This window comes from Mizuhopecten yessoensis, unplaced genomic scaffold (assembly GCF_002113885.1).
Source record: "Mizuhopecten yessoensis strain PY_sf001 unplaced genomic scaffold, ASM211388v2 scaffold7597, whole genome shotgun sequence".
Taxonomy (NCBI): domain Eukaryota; kingdom Metazoa; phylum Mollusca; class Bivalvia; order Pectinida; family Pectinidae; genus Mizuhopecten; species Mizuhopecten yessoensis.
Genome location: NW_018407127.1, coordinates 545,751 through 573,593, shown reverse-complemented (window position 1 = coordinate 573,593; position 27,843 = coordinate 545,751). Strand labels below are relative to the sequence as shown.

The 27,843-nt window shown below is 37.6% G+C and overlaps 1 protein-coding gene across 4 annotated transcripts in view; it reads right to left on the bottom strand.

Annotated features, from left to right (window-relative positions):
* Nucleotides 1-2,165: 2,165 nt before the first annotated feature.
* Nucleotides 2,166-27,843, bottom strand: part of LOC110453985 — a 43,145-nt gene continuing 17,467 nt past the window's right edge. Inside the window, exons 1-6 of one of the 4 annotated variants that reach the window (XM_021503252.1) lie at nucleotides 26,142-26,292; nucleotides 25,358-25,780; nucleotides 10,173-10,340; nucleotides 9,870-9,908; nucleotides 6,686-6,896; nucleotides 2,166-2,647 (exon numbers count right to left, since the gene is read on the bottom strand). In XM_021503252.1, the coding sequence (XP_021358927.1) occupies nucleotides 2,640-2,647; nucleotides 6,686-6,896; nucleotides 9,870-9,908; nucleotides 10,173-10,340; nucleotides 25,358-25,534 (603 nt within the window). In that variant the 5' untranslated portion in view covers nucleotides 25,535-25,780; nucleotides 26,142-26,292 and the 3' untranslated portion in view covers nucleotides 2,166-2,639. The other 3 variants (XM_021503251.1, XM_021503254.1, XM_021503253.1) reach the window with 3 other exon arrangements.

Here is a 27,843-nt window from a genome sequence, read left to right as displayed (position 1 = left end):
TCTTTCTCCTCCTAAACGCCAAAGAGGAATTCAACCAAATTTAGTCTGAAGCATCACTAGTGTAGGGCTCTCATTTCTTAAATAAATGAGGTTGGGTCGACCCCTATGGCCATGGGGCGGGGCCCTGAAGGGGAACTTAGCTAAATTTGCTTTAAAACGCATCTCCTCCTAAACACCAGTGAGGATTTCAACCAAATTTAGTCTGAAGCATCACAACGGGAGGGCAATTATTTCTTAGATAAATGAGGTTGGTTTGACCCCTGAGGCCAGGGGAGCGGGGTCCTGAAGGGGAACAGCTTAATTGCTTTAAAACGCATCTCCTACTATACGCCATTGAGGATTTCAATCAAATTTAGTCTGAAGCATCACAAGGGGAGGGCAATTATCTCTTAAATAAATGAGGTTGGTTCGACCCCTGAGGCCATGGGGACGATGCCCTGAAGGGGAACTTAGCTAAATTTGCTTTAAAATGCATCTCCTCCTAAACACCAGAGAGGATTTCAACCAAATTTAGTCTGAAGCATCAGTAGGGATTGGCAATCATTTCTTTAATACATGAGGTTGGTTTGACCCCTGAGGCCAGGTGGGCGGGGCCCTGAAGGGGAACTTAGCTAAATTTGTTTTAAAACGCATATCCTCCTAAACGCCAGAGAAGATTTCAACCAAATTTGCTCTAAAACTTCACTGGGAGAGGGCAAACATTTCCTTAATAAATGAGACTGGTTGAACCCCTGGGGCTAGAAAGACCGGGCCCCAAAGAGGAAAAGTATCTAATATTTTGCTTTAAGACGCTTATTTCCCCTAATTGCCTGCAAATATTTCTTTATTGAATGAGGTTGATTTGACCCCTGCGATCCTAAGAAATGGTACAGCTAGATTATCATATTCTATGGTGTAGTTTTTATAAATTGTTAACAATTGGTTTCTATATTAATAAAAGCTTATAGTTGAATAAAAAATAAAGTATCGTCTAATTACACCCTGTAATATGACATATTACTGTTTTCAAAATCTGTTAACATGGCAACTCAATGGAGGCCCTTGATTAGTTGAAAGTCAGATATTGTGGTCCCAGTTGGGTTAGAACATAGATCTTGTCTGGATTTGTGGAAATTTCATATAAAAATGTACTAATGCATTCAGTTGTAATGACTTAAATATAAAACCAGGTGAGCGATACAGGTCCGATGGACCTCTTGTATTAAATCTATTTTATCTCTTAAACACCTCCCAGCCACATTGTCTTTTAAGTACTTTTTTCCGGATCACCTCTGGGTTGCAACGTATAAAATAAACTTTATCTCCGGATTACCTCCGAGTTACAATGTATTAAACCTTCTCTGTCTTTGGAACACCTTCAGGACACAATATATTAAATCAACTTGATCTTTCGAACAACTTTCTGTTGCAATGTATTAAATTTTCTTTATTTCTGGATAACCTTCGGGCTGCGGTGCAATAGATCTGCTGGATCTTCGGAACACTATATAGATATTTTGAGAGTTGCTAGTTTTTCAGTTTATCATGTTTTTAAAGGATTATGATCAAAAACAGATTTATTATAGAATGACTAGGTTCGTTTGTAAAATGGTATACCCGGTTAGAATTTAACGGCCCGTCCAGAGAGTTGGATTTAGCCGAACTAATCTCAGTTACACGTTTCAATGTTAGACAATAGACATGGACGAATTTACAACCATATAAATAGATCAGGGCATGAAATTCGTTTATAAAGTACATAATAACTTAATCCATATATATAACAGAAGCTTAGTTATACGTGGGTAGGTGTTGTTATTGCATCTATAATCAGAGTATAATTCATATTTTGGTGTATTATACATTACCTGTTAGTATCAGCTATCGTTCCAAATCACAGTGATAAAGTTTTAATCGATAGTCATGCTAATTGATATTTTGACTATAATATTTCATTTTTGAAAAATGAAAATATTGTCTTGTTGCCATTTATTTGTATGTTTTTGCAAATATTGCATTGTAGCTTACATTTATTTGTATGTTTTCGTAATCAGTGGAACAATACACATTTCGCTGTTGCTTTATTGAACAACGGACATATTTACATGAGGAAAATTATGATATAAATGCATGAAGTTGAATTAGAAAAAGAGCAAGATAAAAGAAAAAGAAAAATTTGAAGAATAAGGCAGTATTTATTATATCCATATAAATAAGTTACATTGTACATGATAGATTTGCTCGAGAAAAGATATCGAAAAAGAATAAAGCAAATGGAGTTCGTTGCCGCTTATGTTTTCAAACCTAGCAATAAACTTTGCATCTAGAGATATACAGTCTTAATAACATCGAACTATATAATACAATCATGTTACATTTTCAATAAATCTTTTACGTCTACAAAGAACATTTTGAACACTCGTTTGCATTACAAGTGAAGCTACTGTACACAAATTCCACATGATAGATACTCCAAAAGAGCTTTTCAATTACTTTTGTCTTTGTGGGCGTTGCTGCTGCTGACGTCATACTGCTGATGAGGCTGGATTGCATCTTAGAAAAAAATCAGGATTCTTGCCCACTTCATGTTGATAGGACTATTAGGTGTGGTTCTGTGACAGGGGTGGTGTATCTGTGCAGTTAGGAGGAGCAAGTGGTGTTCAGACACCTGAAAGAAGCAAACAGGGGCAACGTAAGTACACACCAATGTGGTCAGGGTTTTTCACATCATTTTGTAAGGTTAGTGAAAGCGTTTGTATTTTAAGGCCCTCTCCTTGCTCAGAAAATACTTTTCTGTAATTAGCCAAAAAAAATATCATTTTGATTCTGAGATATTTCAAGGCGAAATGGTTATATTGGAAACATTTTAAACGTCAATCATAAAAATTCTGGTCATTACTCATACTTTTTCTTATCGTTTCCAAATTCAAAAACATGTTGTTTTGGTGGGATTTTATTTGTCTTAAGAACATCATTTTTTTGTAACATTGATAAGTAATGATTTGTTCCACTTCATGAGGAATTTTGGTTGACGTTATCATTTTCAACGGTATTACGATTCAGTACCAGTGCTACTTTGTATATTTTAAATACAACAACTGATCGCGTCACTGATGATGGCAGTTATCTATGTTATGGGGTGGATGTATTTGTTGTTGTATATCAATTAGTCTATGACCAGATTTTGGGAGAAATTTGAAAGATTATGTCCATGGTCTATTTAATGTAAGATATGGAAATGTATATTCTACCGACAATATAATTCGGACAACAACAACCTCAACATTGCTAAATGTACTTTTGGCCTAAGGTGTTAGATAAATAATTGGAGGATGTGAGGGAGTTGCTTTGATGATGTCATTGAATGAATTGGTGAAATAGTTATGGTGATAATGACTTGGGTTATGTACACACAGGCAAGTTAACAATCACACATCTTTTCCAGCTGAAATATACAATATACTCGATACGGTATTGATTTCGTGCCCTAATATTTGTGCGTTCTTATAAAAAAAAAATCCAAATAAGCCCAGCGTTTTTAATTTTCTACGCTTATGGTTTTAACTTTAATTAAAAATTTTATTAGACGTGTTGAATTTGCTGATTTTGATGACCTCGAAAACTGTTAAAAAACAGTACCGCAAAAATAAACTGCACAAAGTACCACGGAAAAAAACATTTGATGAGGTTTTTTTATTAAATAAGAAATGTAGCCCTAACTCGAACGGACCTTTATAAACGTGATGATTTTATAATGATTTATTGTTTTATACTTACATGGTAGTCTCAAAACTTAAACATGATTAAGCTTACTATAAAAATGGATCTGTTAATATGTTTTTCAGCTGGATAACTTTCACATGTGTTCGTGTACACCCTATAGAAGATATATAAGATATTGTCGGTATATCTATCAATTACTACGTGAAAAGATAAATGCCTGAACTACGCTAGAACGGTTTTGATAAAGGCATGGTCAAGAACTGTAGTCAACATGACATTTCTGAACAACTGTCACCCGTCCAGCTACTCGTGCAATTCGGTTGAATAACTGTTGATAATTGTATGTACCGAATGTACTCGTCGATTGATTGGAAATAGATCCAATCGATCCGTTCTAGCACACGTCATAGACCCCATGTAAGCTAACAATCCATCGAGAGGAGCTTTTCGTGAAATAATGCGACAATGTAAAGTATAACGTACTTCTACACATTGCCACAATGTAAAGTAAAACGTTCTTCTACACATTGCGACAATGTTAAGTATAACGTTCTTCTACATATTGCGACTATGTAAAGTATAACGTGCCACAATGTAAAGTATAACGTACTTCTACACATTGCGACAATGTAAAGTATAACGCACTTATACACATTGCGAAATTTAAAATATAACGTACTTCTATACATTTCGACGATGTAAAGTATAACATACTTATACACATTGCGACTATGTAAAGTATGACGTGCCACAATGTAAAGTATAACGTACTTCTACACATTGCGACAATGTAAAGTATGACTTACTTCTACACATTGCGACAACGTAAAGTATAACGTACTTCTACACATTGCGACAACGTAAAGTAAAAAGTACTTCTACACATTGCGAAATTTAAAATATAACGTACTTCTATACATTGCGACAATGTAAAGTATAACGTACTTCTACACATTGCCACAATGTAAAGTATAAAGTACTTCTACACATTGCGACAATGTAAAGTATAACGTTCTTCTACACATTGCCACAATGTAAAGGATAACATACTTCTACACATTGCGACAATGTAAAGTATAACGTACTTATACACATTGCGACAATGTAAAGTATGACGTACTACTACACATTGCGACAATGTAATGTATAACGTACTTCTACACATTGCCACAATGTAAAGTATAACGTACTTCTACACATTGCGACAATGTAAAGTATGACGTACTTCTACACATTGCGACAATGTAATGTATAACGTACTTCTACACATTGCCACAATGTAAAGTATAACGTACTTCTACACATTGCGACAATGTAAAGTATAACGTACTTCTACGCATTGCCACAATGTAAAGTATAACGTACTTCTACACATTGCCACAATGTAAAGTATAATGTACTTCTACACATTGCGACTATGTAAAGTATAGCGTGCCACAATGTAAAGTATAACGTCCTTCTACACATTGCGACAATGTAAAGAATTACGTTCTTCTACACATTGCGACAATGTTTAGTATTACGTAATTCTACACATTGCGACAATGTAAAGTCTAACGTACTTCTACACATTGCGACATTGTAAAGTATTACGTTCTTCTACACATTGCGACAATGTTTAGTATTACGTACTTCTCCACATTGCGCCAATGTAAAGTATAACGTACTTCTACGCATTGCCACAATGTAAAGTATAACGTACCTCTACACATTGCGACAATGTAAAGTATGACGTACTTCTACACATTGCGACAATGTAATGTATAACGTACTTCTACACATTGCCACAATGTAAAGGATAACATACTTCTACACATTGCGACAATGTAAAGAATTACGTTCTTCTACACATTGCGACAATGTTTAGTATTACGTACTTCTACACATTGCGACAATGTAAAGTATAACGTACTTCTACACATTGCGACAATGTAAAGTATTACGTTCTTCTACACATTGCGACAATGTTTAGTATTACGTACTTCTACACATTGCGACAATGTAAAGTATAACGTACTTCTGCACATTGCGACAATTTATAGTATAAAGTTCTTCTACATGTGAAGTATAACGTACTTCTACTAAATATACAGTTATTGTATTAGGGGAAACCCAATGATATTACTTTGAATATTAAAAAAAGCATCAAGCGAGAATCCTATGATGAAAGCATTATTATCAACCAAGCACTGAAAAGTGAGGTTTTCCACTGCCAATTGTTTCCATAGTCCACATATGTAAGTGGCTAGTCAGAAGAAAGGTTGTATTTCACCTTTTCATAATCAAGATAAATGCGTCGTTTTGGATTGGACTATCCAATTTTATCATCAGAATATGTATTAAATTTCCCTCAAAAAGCTTAGGTTGGTAGTCGGAGTATATCATGCACCACATAGTGGACAGTACGGAACGGCCTGGCATCCATACGTATATAAAGTAAGGGTTAGGGTTAGGTGGACAATACGGAACGGCCTGGCATCCATACGTATATAAAGTAAGGGTTAACCCTAACCCTAACCATACGTATATAAAGTAAGGGTTAACCCTAACCCTATCCATATGTATATAAAGTAAGGGTTAGGGTTAGGTGGACAGTACGGAATGGCCTGGCATCCATACGTATATAAGGTAAGAAAAGAATGAGGTTAGAGTTAAGTCAAATATCAGTCACTATCATAAAAATACTGATCATAGTACTTGCTTCGTTTAAAATTCTGACAAGGATAAATACCCCACTTTGTGTAATGTTCGTCTCCTTCAACGAATTGTCTTTTCATGATTTCACACCTCATGCATTTACAACTGTCTCTCCACTTTTTCCGTGTACTTCTACGCCCTATTTGATCCTTTTCTAACTTTTGTCTTGTCCTTGCACTGTTTACTACGTTTTCACGTGATAAAAGTTTCCTATCTGCCCCAGGTTTTGAATGAGGTGTACCCTCATCTTCCTCCTGTAAATTGCTAAGGTTAAACTGATATATACCCGACTGTTCGAGGTGTTGGCCGTCATCCTCTTTCTCTATTTCGTCAGTCCGTCGGCTCAGTTTTTTCGTATGAGCGAATTTTTCGAATCTGTGTTTGGTTGCCGCCGCTACACTCGCTTTAGTGTCCTGTGGTACCGACGTCGCTATGTTCGGAAGAGACTTCGATAACGCGGCGTTCAATTGTGATTCTCGATACCCTTTATCCGAGTCCTGCAATTAGAAATGAGCCAATCATAATAAAGTATATGACTTATGCTTATGATACAAATTTTATTATGAAATGTTCTTTATACCGCATTTACGAACATAAACCATTATCCTACGTAAAACAGAAAAATAAAATCATTATTTATCACGATTTTTATCACTGCATATAAATAGTGAGAGAACATTGATAAGTACTGACTTTATTGTTTTACTATGTTAAAGATATTGTAAACATTTACATCTGAATATTTTAAACACATGCATAATACGAGAGTTTGTCTCCTTTGAAATAGTTTAATAAAAACATCTTTTTTATAAGCTTACAAAAACATAAAGAGAGAAAACGCTTACGACTTATGGGATAATATTGCATTAGCGACATTAAGGATCAAATGTGGTATGAATTGTTCAATATGAGAAATAACGGATCAAATGTGTTAAATAACAATCAGTTTTTTGTTGCTGATATAAAATTGACAAGTGGTATTGTTGTTTTATTGACTTATTACTTAACCACAACGTATGTAATATAGGTCTAGATATGTCACCAAACACGAAGACCGATACAGAAACAGCACTTAAAGCTTCAGAAAACTCGTCATCAGGGCAATGAAAATAAAGACCTATCGTCTAAACTAAAACCTACATCATACATTAAAACGAATATATAGACCTATCGTCTAAACTAAAACCTACATCATACATTAAAACGAATTCATAGACCTATCGTCTAAACTAAAACCTACATCATACATTAAAACGAATCTATAGACCTATCGTCTAAACTAAAACCTACATCATACAGTAAAACGAATATATAGACCTATCGTCTACAGTAAATACTACATTATACAGGACAACGAATATATGGACCTATCGTCTAAAGTAAATACTACATCATACAGGACAATGAATATGTGGACCTATTGCCTAAAGTAAATATTACATCATACAGGACAATGAATATGTGGACCTATCGTCTAAAGTAAATTCTACATCATACAGGACAATGAATATGTGGACCTCTTGCCTAAAGTAAATATCACATCATACAGGACAATGAATATATGGGCCTATCGTCTAAAGTAAATACTACTTCATACAGGACAATGAATATATGGGCCTATCGTCTAAAGTAAATACTACTTCATACAGGACAATGAATATATGGGCCTATCGTCTAAAGTAAATACTACAATATACAGGACAACGAATATATTGACCTATCGTCTAAAGAAAATACTACAATATACAGGACAATGAATATGTGGACCTCTTGCCTAAAGTAAATATCACATCATACAGGACAATGAATATATGGACCTATCGTCTAAAGTAAATTCTACATCATACAGGACAATGAATATATGGACCTATCGTCTAAAGTAAATACTACATCATACAGGATAACTAATAGATTGACCAATTGCCTAAAGTAAATACTACAATATACAGGACAACGAATATATTGACCTAAAGTCTAAAGTAAATACTACATCATACAGGACAATGAATATATGGACCTATCGTCTAAAGTAAATACTACAATATACAGGACAACAAATATATATGGACCTATTGTCTAAAGTAAACACTACAATTTAAGGACAACGAATATATTACCTATCGTCTAAAGTAAATACTACATCATACACTACAATCAAGATATGGACCTATCGTCTAAAGTAAATACTACATCATACAGGACAACGAATATATGGACCTATCCTCTAATGAAATACTACATCATGCAGGACAACGAATACATGGACCTATTGTCTAAAGTAAATACTACATTATACAGGACAACGAATATATGAACCTATCGTCTAAAGTAAATACTACATCATACAGGACAACGAATATATGGGCATATCGTCTACAGTAAATACTACATCATACAGGACAACGAATATATAGACCTATCGTCTACAGTAAATACTACATTATACAGGACAACGAATATATGGACCTATTGTCTAAAGTAAATACTACATCATACAGGACAACGAATATATGGACATATCGTCTAAAGTAAATACTATATCATACAGGACAACGAATATATAGACCTATCGTCTACAGTTAATACTACATTATACAGGACAACGAATATATGGACCTATCGTCTAAAGTAAATACTACATCATACAGGACAACGAATGTATGGACATATCGTCTAAAGTAAATACTACATCATACAGGACAATGAATATATAGACCTATTGCCTAAAGTAAATACTACATCATACAGGACATTGAATATATGAACCTATCGTCTAAAGTAAATACTACATCATACAGGACAATGAATATATGGACCTATTGCCTAAAGTAAATACTACATCATACAGGACATTGAATATATGAACCTATCGTCTAAAGTAAATACTACATCATACAGGACAACGAATATATGGACCTATCGTCTAAAGTAAAAACTACATCATACAGGACAATGAATATATGGACCTATTGTCTAAAGTAAATACTACAATATACAGGACAACGAATATATAGACCTATCGTCTAAAGTAAATACTACATCATACAGGACAATGAAGATATGGAACTAGCATCTACAGAAAATACTACAGAATACGGTTGAAGTTTTTTTTTTACATTTTGTTTAGAAAAAGTGTAGTCCAGCCCAAACTAGGGAACTTTCCCAATGGAAAGGAAAGGTCCATATGTTTCAGGAATCAAGTTCTGTCGAATCCCTTCGAGACCTAGCACTGCCATTTATTAAGAGTATGGGACTAACTAGGAAAATAAATAGGTTTAGAATTACTAATCTACAACTAGTAGATTATCTTTCAGGAAAGTTAATGGCTGTCTACCACTACCAGCTTCATAGAGTAAGCAATCAAACAAAGATATTAATGAAGGTTAAAACTACTGAGAGCAAATTATCTGACACCAAAAATAATTTTAATCTACTACTACCAACTACATAAAGTAAAATGTTATCTGTACCAGTTGACCGCACCGCCATCTGGCAAAGTGAATCAGCACCTATAGCCAGAACAGCAAAACAAACGGGGTTTTTTTATTTGAAGAAATTAAAGAAATTTTCACGCCATCTAATAATAAGATTGTAAAGAATCACTTAAGTCTGAAACTCGGTATTTGTTGAAACATACAGAGCAAATGACAAGGATGTACAAAATGACAAAAAGGAACTTACTCCTATTACTTTTAGATATGACTTCGTAATACTCTATGTATGAATTTTTACCAATAATAATAAATATTTGGGGGGAAACATCACCGTCTTACTTGTATGTTGACTTTCTTTGAGCCACTTCCAGTAGTTTTGATGCTAGCGCCCCCTGTCGTCCCATTGGTTGCCGTGGTGATGACACTAGACGTTGATATTGATGGTAGTTTCATACTTTCCATTGTCAGAGACCGTGCTATGCCGACAACAGCATTCTTCTGCGGCCTCTGTTGACAAAATAATTAAACAGTTATAGGATAGGGATCTCAACTGCTTCAAATACCAAAGGGTGAGGCAGGATCTTAGGTCTAGTCCTAGAAGCTATGACGTAGTCATCTCTTTATGACCACTAATTGTATATTAGGTGAGAGGGTGGTGATCTGAACTGGCTCTATGTAAGGACCCAAAAAGGAAGTATCCAAGAGTGGAGATCCCTGGCGCAATCATGGTAGAACCAGTGAATTTGTCTCTTCATGCCTAGGAATTCTATGTGGTTATAGGGAGGGAATATAAATGTTTCAATGTTGTGACCTAAGGAGTAGGTCAAGGTCATTTTATTTTGCAAACTTTGTCGGGCTCAGTCTAACGAATATTTAATTTTTGTTTTAAAAAACTCCTATTTTTTGATGCTGTGTACAGCAATCATAGCGGTCCTCGCAAAGCCTTGGCAATCAAAACCAAACAACAGACTTTCTTCTTCCGCGGAAGATCTTTAAATGCTGTGTGATTATTTCATGGTATGATTAATGCTATAAAATGATGAAATACATATGAAAACGATCAATAAATCAAAGAAAAATTGTTAAAAAAAATTACGAAAAAGCGAGTTTTTTCAGTGAGCATCATGAACAATATCAATCTTAGATTACTACGCTTTTTGGACCGAATGATTTCTTCACAAAAAAAAATAAAAAAATTATCTCCTTCCGCGAAATATCTTTAGATAATGTGTTCATTATTTTATGATATGATCAATGCTATCATATGGGAAAATATATCTGTATTAGACAAAAAAAATCATAGAAAATATGTAAAGATCTTTAACGGTGACGTTTTTAATCAGTGAAAGTTCAGAACTATATTTGGTTCAAATAACTACGCCTCGTATAAAGTGTGTGTGTAAGAGTTTTCCCCCCTTGTCCATCATTGCGTAGTTTCATGCTCGCAACTTGTTGAACGACTGTTTGATAACTGTACGTCCTTGATAAAGTAGGCTTCGTGTTTTTTTGTCTCAATAGAAAGTCTCTAAGTGAAAGAGAATGTTGACTTATACTAAAGTAGCCGTCAGCAGCTGTGCCTAACGAGTTTATAGATAGCTTCCCAATGCGACAGCAGATGTGCCTAACGAGTTTGCCGAAATCAAGAAACTGTTGTTCCGTTATTTTATATTTTCAAAAATGTCCGTGGTCATCCATGGCTCTGTTCTTTCTATAAGTCGAATTTATTTTACTGTTGCCACACTGTCTCTGAAGTCTAAGAGAAGAATCTCTGAAGATATCCTGAAAAACTTAACATCATCCATTGACATTAAAGCATCTCTCCCAAGGTCCATAAATTAGTCTAGAAAGAAGACATTCTCTGCAATATATGTTTTTATCTTCATGAAAATGTGGTGAATTAATAGCGGTGCAAAGAGATTTTCCAGTAAAAAAAGTTGAGAGAGGGTAGCTTTGACCACCAGGTGAGACTCCTGATTGACAATCGGTTTTCTTTGGTGCAGAAAAAATGTGATCAATAAGGGAACCGGTAGTATCTGTTATTCGTGAAGCTGGAGATATAATGTGTCCAAGGATAAATCATTTTAAAATACAGCATTGTCGCACGATTTACACATCGTACTCTTCTGGTCTAGGTAGCAGATATTCGAATGACCCAATGTATTTTCGTCTGATGGGGTGAACGGTAGGTCTTCCCTAATAGAGCTCGGATTAGAAAGTTTAAATAACACATTGCGAAGGGCAAATTTCTATTAAATCTAAAACACACACATTATTCATTCAAAAGTCTAGGTAGCAGATATTCGAATGACCCAATGTATTTTCGTCTGATGGGGTGAATGGTAGGTCTTCCTTAAGAGAGCTCGGATTAGAACGTTTAAATAACACATTGCGAAGGGCAAATTTCTATTTAATCTAAAACACACACATTATTCATTCAAAAGTCTAGGTAGCAGATATTCGAATGACCCAATGTATTTTCGTCTGATGGGGTGAATGGTAGGTCTTCCTTAAGAGAGCTCGGATTAGAACGTTTAAATAACACATTGCGAAGGGCAAATTTCTATTTAATCTAAAACACACAAATTATTCATTCAAAAATTCATTATTTGAAAAAAAGTCAGCTATGGGTGACGTAAATGAAAGTAAAGTCACTTTACGAATTGAAATTAATTATCTCGGCCAAAATGACAATTAGGAACAATTTTGATAGGGATCGTTTTTTTTCGGTAAAAAAAAAAAAAAAAAAAAAAAAAAAAAAAAAAAGAGAGAAAGCGCTGTTATTTAACTTCATCAAATTAATCGGGTGATGAAAGGAATAGTTCAAAACGATTTAGGATGCTTTCCGAAAGTGTGGTGTTCTCTAAAAGGAATACGGTTGTTAGTAAGTTTCTGCTCGCTGTCTTTTTCGATGAGTAGAAACATTCTTAAAAGTATTACCACGGTAGGGAAATGTTTCTGATAGGAACCACATCGAAGACATTCCGTCACGTGAAAAAAGATGACACGAAACATGCCGACAATGCATTTGCTATAATTTCTAATTAAAGCTATATAGTTGCAGACTCAACCCTTGGTCGGTTCCTATCTCTCCTGTTAACGATTACAATTTAAATCTACTTAGGTATTGGTAGTTGAATCGTCAAGCCAAGTTTATTGACATTATAGCGGCTTTTTTGTTTTTGGCTAGCTTTTGGAGTTCGGGTGTTAGCGGCAGAACATTCAAATGCAGAAAATGTAAACCTTTTTGTTTGAAACATTTGAAATGTATTGAAGGTATCTGTGGTTTGAGGAGAACAGTTGTTTTGGTTATTTCTATGTCTCCTATTATATTATCTGATTGATCAGCATTAGTGTGATAGGTTTTGGTTTTATTTTGTTTAACGTCCTATTAAGAACTAAGGTAATTTAATGACGTGCTCCGTGTGTGTAATGCATCCGTGCTTGTGTGTATGTTTGTTTGAGGCAGGGTATGTTAATGTCATAGCCTCCTTTAGATAGCGTGGATTTAATGCCGACTTTATAGTGCTACTCACTGGAATATTATGCCAAATGCACCAAGCACAGCATCCGGCCTGGTCACATAATAATGACACCGGGTGAACCAGTTGTTGTGATAAACCTAAATATGAACGGTAAGCAGAGAATAATAACTACAATTCTGGTATGTCCCGGCCTGGGGACAGAACTCATTGCCTTCCTTCCCTGAGGGAACGTTCAAAAAGTGAGGTATTGCCAAGCAAGGCGCTAAAAATCAAAGTAGTTAGAAGCAAACAGAAAAGTAAGGATCCCAAATACTGTAATCGATGCAGCAGATATATCTTCCCCCAAGTAGATGGCACAAAAACAAACCCACAAATTTGTTTTTCTAAAACGCGTCAGGAATTTTGACCTGATTCTGATGAAATTTGGTCATTATTTATACTATACAATGAAGAAGGCTAAGTTAAAAAATGAGCAAATTCTGCACATAAATCATAAGCATACTGTTATCTGATTGGTCAACAGTTTCCGCACAATATTTTGTCAAATTTGAAAGGATTCTGGTGAGATTTGGTCAATATTTACATTTTGTTTAATAGCGAAATATGCCATTAAATAAAAAATAGAAATACCTTAGATTTTTATGGTGTAAGATGAATCGATTATTGGCAAAGGGGGGCAATTTCTATTTATATTATCGTGGTTTGTTATATATACAAAGGAAGACAATTTCTAAAAAAATCAATTTTTAAACGTTATAAATGATATATGGAAAGTATAAATTCTTCAGCTTAAGTTGGTCAACTACAATATATTTTCTCCTTTCTCCACACCCAGAAATAGTTCTTACTTGAATGAGTAAAACAGTACAACTGTTATTTCCTCTCTTTACATTGACATATTGTCATACGTTTAGGTTCAATAATGCATCAGAAGTATTTAAAGTATGTCCGATTGGCATGGGACCTTTAAAATACTAGCTGTTTCCTACTATACCAATCCCTAGCAGAGGCATGAGAAACAACGGGCGTATAGTGTTTTAATGTAGTTGCTACATGTACCGAAAACATAATACTTGGTATTTGTGTTAGTGATAACCGTTGTAAGTATTATATTTGTGTTAGTGCTAACCGTTGTTAGTATTATATTTGTGTTAGTGCTAACCGTTGTTAGTATTGTATTTGTGTTAGTGATAACCATTGTTAGTATTGGTTAATAACAAGAGTTCAATTGCATCTTTATTTTATCTAGCATCCAAATTTCTCTCGAGTGAGGCTGTTTACGACATGGGGAAGTACATATTTCAGTGTAGATACCATTAAACAATGATATTACAAAAACAAACCAAAAATGATATTTAATTACATTGTATTTGTTATTCTTTTTCATAACACATATTTCTGTATTTTGTAGTGAAAAAACTCTTTTTGAAAGGACATGAATGCCAAGCACCCATCCAGATAACCTTGTCTTGGGGATACTATAATTTCTTATAACAAACCACCAACTTACCGTACTGACAACTGCGCGATATCTAACAACATGAAGAGAAAAGCCGGTAACTCGTGGTAGCTAATAAGATATTTGCATAACCCCTAGCAGGTTATTTATGTCAAGTACTTAAAGTGGGTTTAGGGAAATATAAACTGATTTTAAAGTTTGTTTTACTTTTATATTCAACTTCAGCTAATTTCTAAATGAGGGCATGTTTTACTTCACGTACCATTACAAAAGTAATCAGTTATGCATAAAAACTGAAGTCGGTAATACAAGGTCAACTGTATAATTAAGTCTGCCATAGAAACAGTAGTCGGTAATACAAGGTCAAATCTATAATTTAGTCTGCCATAGAAACAGAAGTTGGTAATACAAGGCCAAAAATATAATTTAGTCTGTCATAGAAACAGAAGTCGGTAATACAAGGTCAAAACTAAAAATAAGTTTGCCTTTGAAACAGAAATCTGTTAATTAAGGTCAAATCTATAATTTAGTCTGCCTTAGAAACAGAAATCTGTTATACAAGGTCAAATCTATAATTTAGTCTGTCATAGAAACAAAAGCCGGTAATACAAGGTCACAATTTTTAATCAGTCTGCCATAGAAACAGAAGTCGGTAATACAAGGTCAAATCTATAGTTTAGTCTGCCATAGAAACAGAAGTCGGTAATACAAGATCAACATTATAATTTAGTCTGTCATAGAAACAGAAGTTGGTAATACAAGGTCAACATTATAATTTAGTCTGTTATAGAAACAGAAGTCGGTAATACAAGGTCAAATTTATAATTTAGTCTGCCATTGAAACAGAAATCGGTAATACAAGGTCAAATCTATAATTTAGTCTGTCATAGAAACAGAAGTCGGTAATACAAGGTCAAATCTATAATTTAGTCTGTCATAGAAACAGAAGTCGGTAATACAAGGTCAAATCTATAATTTAGTCTGCCATAGAAACAGAAGTCGGTAATACAAGGTCAAATCTATAATTTAGTCTGTCATAGAAACAGAAGTCGGTAATACAAGGTCAAATCTATAATTTAGTCTGCCATAGAAACAGAAGTCGGTAATACAAGGTCAAATCTATAATTTAGTCTACCATAGAAAAAGAAGTCGGTAATACAAGGTCAAATCTATAATTTAGTCTACCATAGAAAAAGAAGTTGGTAATACAAGGTCAAATCTCTAATTTAGTCTGCCATAAAAACAGAAGTTGGTAATACAAGGTCAAATGTATAATTTAATCTGTCATAGAAACAGAAGTCGGTAATACAAGGTCACATCTATAAATTAGTCTGCTATAGATACTGTAGGATTGATTTCTTTATCTTTTTAAGCTGTCAGATATATAACTCATAGCTTTGTAACAAAATATATCTTCTAAAAGCTACACGTAGCATACGTAGCCCACTATAAGCAGGTAACAAAGAGTGACCCGCCATTAGCTATGTAGCAAAGAGTGATCCGCTATGAGCTATATGTAGCCAAGAGTGATCCGCTATTAGCTATGTAGCAAAGAGTGATCCGCTATTAGCTACGTAACAAAGAGTGACCCGCCATTAGCTATGTTACAAATAGTGACCCGCTATTAGCTATGTAACAAAGAGTGACCCGCTATTAGCTATGTAACAAAGAGTGATCTGCCATTAGCTACGTAACAAAGAGTGATCCACTATAAGCTCTGTAACAAAGAGTGATCCGCTATAAGCTCTGTAACAAAGAGTGGCCCGCTATAAACTATGTAGCAAAGACTGACCTCTATTAACTAAGTTACAAAGAGTGATCCACTATAAGCTATGTAACAAAGAGTGACCCGCTATTAGCTATGCAACAAAGAGTGACCCGCTATTAGCTATGTAACAAAGAGTGATCCACTATAAGCTATGTAACAAAGAGTGATCCGCTATAAGCTCTGTAACAAAGGGTGGCCCGCTATAAACTATGTAGCAAAGAGTGACCTCTATTAACTAAGTAACAAAGAGTGACCCGCTATTAGCTATGTAACAAAGAGTGATCCGCTATAAGCTATATAACAAAGAGTGATCCGCTATAAGCTCTGTAACAAAGGGTGTCCCGCTATAAACTATGTAGCAAAGAGTGACCTCTATTAACTAAGTTACAAAGAGTGATCCACTATAAGCTATGTAACAAAGAGGGATCCGCTATAAGCTCTGTAACAAAGGGTGGCCCGCTATAAACTATGTAGCAAAGAGTGGCCTCTATTAACTAAGTTACAAAGAGTGACCCGCTATTAGCTATGCAACAAAGAGTGACCCGCTATTAGCTATGCAACAAAGAGTGATACGCTATTAGCTATGTAACAAAGAGTGATCCGCTATAAGCTCCGTAACAAAGAGTGGCCCGCTATAAACTATGTAGCAAAGAGTGGCCTCTATTAACTAAGTTACAAAGAGTGACCCGCTATTAGCTATGTAACAAAGAGTGATCTGCTATTAGCTATATAACAAAGAATGATCCGCTATAAGCTCTGTAACAAAGAGTGGCCCGCTATAAACTATGTAGCAAAGAGTGACCTCTATAAACTAAGTTACAAAGAATGACCCGCTATTAGCTATGCAACAAAGAGTGATACGCTATTAGCTATGTAACAAAGAGTGATCCGCTATAAGCTCTGTAACTAAGAGTGGCCCACTATAAACTATGTAGCAAAGAGTGACCTCTATTAACTAAGTTACAAAGAGTGACCCGCTATTAGCTATGTAACAAAGAGTGATCTGCTATTAGCTATATAACAAAGAGTGATCCGCTATAAGCTCTGTAACTAAGAGTGGCCCACTATAAACTATGTAGCAAAGAGTGACCTCTATTAACTAAGTTACAAAGAGTGATCCACTATAAGCTATGTAACAAAGAGTGATCTGCTATTAGCTATATAACAAAGAGTGATCCGCTATAAGCTCTGTAACAAAGAGTGGCCCACTATAAACTATGTAGCAAAGAGTGACCGCTATTAACTAAGTTACAAAGAGTGATCCGCTATTATCTACGTAACAAAGAGTGGATCGGTATTAGCTATGTAACAAAGAGTGGATCGCTATTTGCTAAGGAACAAAGAGTGATCCGCTATTAGCTATGTGAAAGAGTGACCTCTATTAGCTATGTAACAAAGAGTGACCCGCTACTAGCTATGTCACAAAGAGTGATCTGCTATTAGCTATGTAACAAAGAGTGATCCGCTATTAGCTATGTAACAAAGAGTGACCCGCTATTAGCTATGTAACAAAGAGCGGAGTGTTATTAGCTATGTAACAAAGAGTGATCCGCTATTAGATATGTAACAAAGAGTGACCCGCTATTAGCTTTGTAACAAAGAGTGGATCGATATTAGCTATGTAACAAAGAGTGATCCGCTATTAGATATGTAACAAAGAGTGACCCGCTATTAGCTGTGTAAAAAAGGATGTCCTGATATTAGGTACGTAGCAAAGGGTAACCCCCTATTAGCTACGTAACAAAGAGTGACCGCTATTAGCTTTGTAACAAAGGGTGACCCGCTATTAGCTACGTAACAAAGGGTGACCAGCTATTACGTTATCCTCATGTCAAATCAACATAATATGGTCATACAGTCACATGGTAATATTAACGGCCCATCAGTACAATTTGGTCATACCAAGGCTGCCTGTGTTTTAATTACCAATCGGACAAGAAGAGGAATGAGGTCACGTGCCCGACTACTTTGATTTTCTCCGGGTACTCCGGCTTCCTCCTACATCAATACCCTCCGCGCACTAACATCCGGGCCAACAAGAAAGACTAATATCAGTTGAAATAACTTGCTTCATAATTTTTGTAAAATAAACAATGTTTATACAATTAGTATATAGTGTCTAACGTTTATCATTACGGCCCATCAAAACTATACGGTCATACAGGGCAATAAGGTTATCTGAACGACCCATCAACACTTTACCGTTATACATGGCCATTATAGGTACTCTGATCGGCTCATCAACACAATACGGTCATACAGGGCCATTTGGTAATCAGATCGGCCCTTCAACACAATACGGTCATACAGGGCAATAATGTAATCTGAACGGCCCATCAACACAATACGGTCATACAGGGCCATAAGGTAATCTGATCGGCTCATCAACACAATACGGTCATACAGGGCCATAAGGTAATCTGAACGGCCCATCAACACAATACGGTCATACAGGGCCATAAGGTAATCTGAACGGCCCATCAACACAATACGGTCATACAGGGTCATAAGGTAATCTGATCGGTTCATTAACACAATACGGTCATACAGGACCATAAGGTAATCTGATCGGCCCTTCAACAAAATACGGTCATACAGCGCCATAAGGTAATATGATCGGCTCATCAACACAATACGGTCATACAGGGCTATAAGGTGATCTGATCGGCCTATCAACACAATACGGTCATACAGGGCCATTAGGTAATCTGATCGGCCCATCAACACAATACGGTCATACAGCGCCATAAGGTAATCTGATCGGCTCATCAACACAATACGCGTACGGTAATACAGGGCCTGAAGGTAATCAGATCGGTCCATCGAAACTATGCGGTCATACAGGGCAATAAGGTTATCTGACCGGCACATCAACACAATACGGTCATACAGGGCCATAAGGTAATCTGATCGGCTCATCAACACAATACGCGTACGGTTATACAGGGCCTGAAGGTAATCAGATCGGTCCATCAAAACTATGCGGTCATACAGGGCAATAAGGTTATCTGACCGGCACATCAACACAATACGGTCATACAGGGCCATTAGGTAATCTGATCGACTCATCAACACAATACGGTCATACAGGGCCATAAGGTAATCTGATCGGCTCATCAACACAATACGGTCATACAGCGCCATAAGGTTATCTTATCGGCTCATCAACACAATACGGTCATACAGGGCCAGAAGGTAATCTGATCGGCTCATCAACACAATACGGTCACACAGTGCCATAAGGTAATCTGAACGGCCCATCAACACAATACGGTGATCGGAGCAACACTGTAGACTTAAAGGCTCATCAACATTCAAAAATGTAATTCAGCGTCACAAGGTAGTTTTAATGGTCCCTCAGCTCACTATGGTCTCATTATTTTGGTCAAAATGTTGACTCAACAGTCTACCAAAAGAAGGACATACAGGGCCAGACAGTAGTCTCCACAGCCAATCAATACAATAAGGACACACAGGGCCACACAGTAGTCTCCACGGCCAATCAATACAATAAGGACATACAGGACCACACAGTAGTCCCCACGGCCAATAAATACAATAAGGACATACAGGACCACACAGTAGTCTCCACGGCCACTCAATACAATAAGGACATACAGGACCACACAGTAGTCTCCACGGAATAAGGACATACAGCGCCACACTGTAGTCTACACGGCCAATCAATTCAATACGGACATACAGGGCCACACAGTAGTCTCCACGGCAATACAATACGGACATACAGGGCCACACAGTAGTCTACGCGGCCAATCAATACAATAAGGACATACAGGGCCACACAGTAGTCTCCAAGGCCAATCAATACAATAAGGACATACAGGGCCACACAGTCGTCTCCACGGCAATACAAACGGACATACAGGGCCACACAGTAGTCTCCCCGGCCAATCAATACAATAAGGACATACAGGGCCACACTGTAGTCTACACGGCCAATCAATTCAATACGGACATACAGGGCCACACAGTAGTCTCCACGGCCAAGCAATACATTAAGGACATACAGGGCCACACAGTCGTCTCCACGGCAATACAAACGGAGATACAGGGCCACAGAGTAGTCTCCACGGCCAATCAATACAATAAGGACACACAGGACCACACAGTAGTCTCCACGGCCAATCAATACGATAAGGACATACAGGGTCACACAGTAGTCTCCACGGCCAATCGATACAATAAGGACATACAGGGCCACACAGTAGTCTCCGCGGCCAATCAATACATTAAGGACATACAGGGCCACACAGTCGTCTCCACGGCAATACAAACGGACATACAGGGCCACACAGTAGTCTCCACGGCAAATCAATACAATAAGGACATACAGGGCCACACAGTCGTCTCCACGGCAATACAAACGGACATACAGGGCCACACAGTAGTCTCCCCGGCCAATCAATACAATAAGGACATACAGGGCCAGACAGTAGTCCCCAAGGCCAATCAATACAATAAGGACATACAGCGCCACATTGTAGTCTACACGGCCAATCAATTCAATACGGACATACAGGGCCACACAGTAGTCTCCACGGCAAATCAATACAATAAGGACATACAGGGCCACACAGTCGTCTCCACGGCAATACAAACGGAGATACAGGGCCACAGAGTAGTCTCCACGGCCAATCAATACAATAAGGACACACAGGACCACACAGTAGTCTCCACGGCCAATCAATACGATAAGGACATACAGGGTCACACAGTAGTCTCCACGGCCAATCGATACAATAAGGACATACAGGGCCACACAGTAGTCTCCCCGGCCAATCAATACAATAAGGACATACAGGGCCACACAGTAGTCTCCCCGGCCAATCAATACAATAAGGACATACAGGGCCACACTGTAGTCTCCAAGGCCAATCAATACAATAAGGACATACAGGGCCAGACAGTAGTCTCCAAGGCCAATCAATACAATAAGGACATGTCTCCACAGCCAATCAATACAATAAGGACACACAAGGCCACACAGTAGTCTCCACGGCCAATCAATACATTAAGGACATACAGGGCCACACAGTCGTCTCCACGGCAATACAAACGGACATACAGGGCCACACAGTAGTCTCCACGGCCAATCAATACAATAAGGACATACAGGGCCAGACAGTAGTCTCCAAGGCCAATCAATACAATAAGGACATACAGCGCCACACTGTAGTCTACACGGCCAATCAATTCAATACGGACATACAGGGCCACACAGTAGTCTCCACGGCCAATCAATACAATAAGGACATACAGGGCCACACAGTAGTCTCCACCGCCAATCAATACAATAAGAACATACAGGGCCACACAGTAGTCTACACGGCTAATCAATACAATAAGGACATACAGGGACACACAGTAGTCTCCACGGCCAATCAATACAATAAGGACATACAGGGCCACACAGTAGTCTCCACGGCCAATCAATACATTAAGGACACACAGGGCCACGCAGTAGTCTCCACGGCCAATCAATACAATAAGGACATACAGGGTCACACAGTAGTCCCCACGGCCAATCAATACAATAAGGACATACAGGGCCGCACATTAATCTCCACGGACAATCAATACAATAAGGACATACAGGGCCACACAGTAGTCCCCACGGACAATCAATACAATAAGGACATACAGGGCCACACAGTAGTCTCCACGGCCAATCAATACAATAAGGTCATACAGGGCCACACAGTAGTCTCCACGGACAATCAATACGATAAGGACATACAGGGCCACACAGTAGTCTTCACGGCCAATCAATACAATAAGGACATACAGGGCCACACAGTAGTGTCCACGGCCAATCAATACATTAAGGCATACAGGGCCACACAGTAGTCTACACGGCAATACAAACGGACATACAGGGCCACACAGTAGTCTCCACGGCCAATCAATACAATAAGGACATACAGGGCCACACTGTAGTCTCCAAGGCCAATCAATACAATAAGGACATACAGCGCCACACTGTAGTCTCCACGGTCAATCAATACAATACGGACATACAGGGCCACACTGTAGTCTCCAAGGCCAATCAATACAATAAGGACATACAGCGCCACACTGTAGTCTCCACGGTCAATCAATACAATACGGACATACAGGGCCACACAGTAGTCTCCACGGCCAATCGATACAATAAGGACATACAGGGCCACACAGTAGTCTCCACGGCCAATCAATACATTAAGGACATACAGGGCAACAGTAGCCTCCACCGCCAATCAATACAATAAGGACATACAGGGTCACATAGTAGTCCCCACGGCCAATCAATACAATAAGGTCATACAGGGCCACACAGTAGTCTCCAAGGCCAATCAATACAATATGGACATACAGGGTCACACAGTAGTCTCCACGGCCAATCAATACAATAAGGACATACAGGGTCACACAGTAGCCCCACGGCCAATCAATACAATAAGGACATACAGGGCCACACAGTAGTCTCCACAGACAATCAATACAATAAGGACATACAGCGCCACACAGTAGTATCCACGGCCAATCAATACAATAAGGACATACAGGGACACACAGTAGTCTCCACGGCCAATCAATACAATAAGGACATACAGGGCCACACAGTAGTCTCCACAGACAATCAATACAATAAGGACATACAGCGCCACACAGTAGTATCCACGGCCAATCAATACAATAAGGACATACAGGGTCACACAGTAGTCCCCACGGCCAATAAATACAATAAGGTCACAATGCTGTCTTAAGAGTATATCAACGCAATGTCGACTGACTATTGAAAACCACCGTCATATACCACACTTCGCAAAGGTATTGTTTAAATATTGCTTATATGAAAACTCTTTAAATGCAAAATAGAAAATAGCTTATCACAAGTATATTATATAAACCCATACTGACATACAAAAGGAAGAGGATTTGAGGAGACAACAAAACAAAGAACAAGGACGCAAGCTGATTCCAGCACCATCTGTGACAGCTCCGGGTCAACTCTGGGCAGAGGTGTTGGATGGTGGTTATCTCGGGCACGGTAACGACTTACAGAGCTATGTGTAGTAGGAATGTTTAATAAGTTATTTCCTGTACGGTACAGAGAAAGAAATTCATGGCAGATTCCTAAATACATAGTTGGAAGGATGACCTACTTAGAGCTTTAAAGTACTGAAGTTAGCATGCGAACCATCCATGTTATGCTTGGTTTTTAAGTACTTGTCAAAGTCCCTTTTGTTTGGTACTTTTTTATTCAGAATAAGACTACATTATAATCTCATATAACTACCTACTCAGTGCTCTGGTGGCCTTATCCGATTATATACGCCATTTATGATTATTTTTGGAACCATACCCGAACACGTACTGCTGGTCACCTGAAACTTAGATTGGGTGTTACTTTAAATCGATAATTAGATAAACGTACCTGTATATATAAACTATTATGGAATCACCAGAGGAAAAGTTTTAATATTACTTTGTTAACGCCTATCCACGTAACAAATCAATATCTACTTGATTATCATAATGTGTCATTCTGTGAGATCTATTGGTCTTTCCCACAATCGTTTGATCTGATGTGGAAAGAAACCTATTTTATTGAATAGATTGCTGATAAAATGTCTATATAGAAGATATTATTGAACAGATAACAAGTTTTACTGATATAAATATATCTTTAACTCGCAATTAAAGCTGTTTTTCTTGAAGTCCTTGTTCAATATTTACTTGCGTCAAATTGTCTCCACGTTCAGCGAAAACATATATCATCAAATTCAGACATTGTTTCTAATAGTGTCCTTTGTGTATTGACTGGGTTGTAATTGTTGTTTTTTCTATGTTACTCTGGCGTTGAAATTGGTTTCCCAAAAAAAAGGTTTCATCATATACATTTTATCCTCCTTTTTATTAGGGTTGTGAAGTTAATATCCGGGTATGTTCGTTATTCAAATCGAGTCCTATTTGTTGCTCGGCACATGATCAAATAAGGTTTCAACAGAACGTTCTGTCGTAATTGACCTCGACACGAAATCTGTATGACTTTAAAGGAAAATACCTGCCGAATGGCGAAAAGAACACTTGGCGAAAGTTTCCCCATATTTTGTTTATTACTGCAATGTTATGACATGGGCATACAAACACTTGACACTGATGTATACTAGCTTTATATTATTTATTTCCATAAGATAACATAAGGATAATATCTTTGCAGTCGTTTTTTTTAAATAATTTCCAAGCTTTTAAAACTTTATTTAAAAAGCAAAATCACTTCATTCGACACAAAAATAACTCAGCCGAAACCACAGAGAAATCCAAGAGAAATGAGAGCAACATCAAACCCCTAACACAAACGGTGGCGAGATCATGTCAAACGAGATCCTACTGTAGGGTAAAGTTGCGAGCACCACCTGGGCAAACCTCTGTTATTTGGTGGTTAGATAACGACGGTGATTATGACACAGAAACCCAGCACATACTCGTCATTCTGTCCATATCTGTCAACAAATCAACTGTTGTTCAGGTCATAGATCTTTAAATAGGATCATTTGACACTGAAATAATGCATCTACAGATTATATGTGATAAGTAAGTATAAACAAACCATTACATATTATTACAAATCCATATTCAGTTTAACTGGAAATAAAGCCATCCCTTTTAGACCACTTGTACGTATAACTGCCATGGGTATACTATCATAACAACCGGTCTAAAAAACAAAACCTAGAGTGGGTATCCAGCAATTATTCATATCTATCTCCCTCAGGAGGTCTTACAAGAATAGGTTTGGTTATTTACATACCTTGGTAGCAGATTTATTGACATTGAAGTCAAGTTTAGGTAAGTTTCGATTTCGTTCACGCAACACCTTCAATCTTTGTACGTATGATCCCTTATCCTTGTGTCGCGGCTGCACGAAAGCAACTGGTGACGTCATATGCGGAGAATCTGGAGAAGGTACGGTCTGATGTGTTGCCATAGTAAATATGTACAAAAGTCCTCATACTAATCCCCATTACCCAGACTCCTCTTCAGAAACATACCAGGGAGACGTCAAATAAAACACGGAAGTCATCAAATGGTCACAGATGTAATGGAATCACAGCAGTTCAGCTTTGTATTCAAATAAAACACATACTTCACAGCGAGTAATAAGGCTCAATATTACTAGATGGTAGCACTATGTATAATCCCAGGTGTCTTCACCGGCCTGGTTTAAATCCCTCTGCAGTCATAACCAACATTACATTACCGTGTAGGAGTGAGTATTTCCTCTGGATATTTAAACTGTAGATTTTCCCACTCGTTAGTATTAACGCTACTGTCAACTGTGCTGTCTTTCAAAGCAGACGTTTCCTACACTAACAAATGGCATAACACTTAAACCCTATATAACCCAACGATACTACACAAATAACTTCTGTTTTCTTACTATGGCCGACCTTTAATGCCGGGTTTCATACCAGTAATCTACAGAACAATAGCTAAGTTAGCACGATCAATATACTGAAAGACTAAGCTATTTTGAAAGTTACCATGAACGTAATGAAAAATATTACTCGTAATAACGGACCAAATGGATTTACCTTAATCTCTTTTTAGTCATAAGCTTGCAACCCTGTGCGATTATTGAATACTTCTGTCACACTCCTAGTGATCGATCTGCGTATGTGTATAAGATATAAATCTGACTTATTCAAAGTAAAACAGTATGAAGTTTATGCACAAAGAGACATCCACAAGCCATCTGGCACGCTACATTTGTGTATATCGATATAGGGTGTTCTACTACACAGGTAGATATCTATCTGTACAGCACTAGACGGGTGTAGGGATACAAAGCAGTCCTATCTCAGGATCAGGGTCTTATCACTTTATCGTACCTGTCGCTTATATATGTCATGTTGAAAATCACAAGAGAAAGTTTGATAAACTATAATAATAACATTGTTGACCTACTGAACAACTTACGTTTTTGACGGATCATTAATTCTTGTATGTTCATGAGCTGTTTAAACCAGCTATGTAATGTACGAGGGCATCGTGTACGATTTAACGGACACACGCACCAGATCATGTGGATCTGGCAACGTACGAACGCATCATGTACCAGCTAGGTAACGATCGCACCATGTACCAAATAATTGACATGTACGAACGCACTCTGTACCAGGTATTGTCAAACGCACCTTGTACCAACTATATATGTAATGTACAAAGGCACCGTGTACGATTTAATTTACAAACGCACTCTGTAACAGATAATGTGAAACGGGCAACGTACGAACGCACCATGTACAAGCTAGGTAAAGTACGAACACACCATGTACCAGCTGGGTAAAGTACGAAAGCACCATGTACCAGTAAAGTAATGTACGAACGCGCCATGTACCAGTAAAGTAAAGAACCAAAGCGCCATGTACCAGTTAAGTAATGTACGAACGCACCATGTACCAGCTAGGTAAAGTACGAAAGCACCATGTACCAGTTAAGTAAAGTACGAAAGCACATGTATCGGCTATGTCATGTACGAACGCACCATGTACCAGCTAGGTAATGTACGAACGCACCATGTACCGGCTAGGTTATGTACGAACGCACCATGTACCGGCTAGGTAATGTACGAACGCACCATGTACCAGCTAAATAAAGTACGAACACACATGTAGCAGCTATGTAATATACGAACGCACCATGTACCGGCTAGGTAATATACGAACGCACCATGTACCAGCTAAGTAAAGTACGAACACACATGTACCAGCTATGTAATATACGAATGCACCATGTTCAAGCCAGGTAATGTACGAACGCCCCATGTACCAGCTAGGTAATGTACGAACGCACCATGTACCAGCTAAATAAAGTACGAACACACATGTACCAGCTATGTAATATACGAACGCACCATGTACCAGCTATGTAATATACGAACGCACCATGTACCAGCTATGTAATATACGAACGCACCATGTACCAGCTATGTAATATACGAACGCACCATGTACCAGCTATGTAATATACGAACGCACCATGTACCAGCTATGTAATATACGAACGCACCATGTACCAGCTATGTAATATACGAACGCACCATGTACCAGCTATGTAATATACGAACGCACCATGTACCAGCTATGTAATATACGAACGCACCATGTACCAGCTATGTAATATACGAACGCACCATGTACCAGCTATGTAATATACGAACGCACCATGTACCAGCTATGTAATATACGAACGCACCATGTACCAGCTATGTAATATACGAACGCACCATGTACC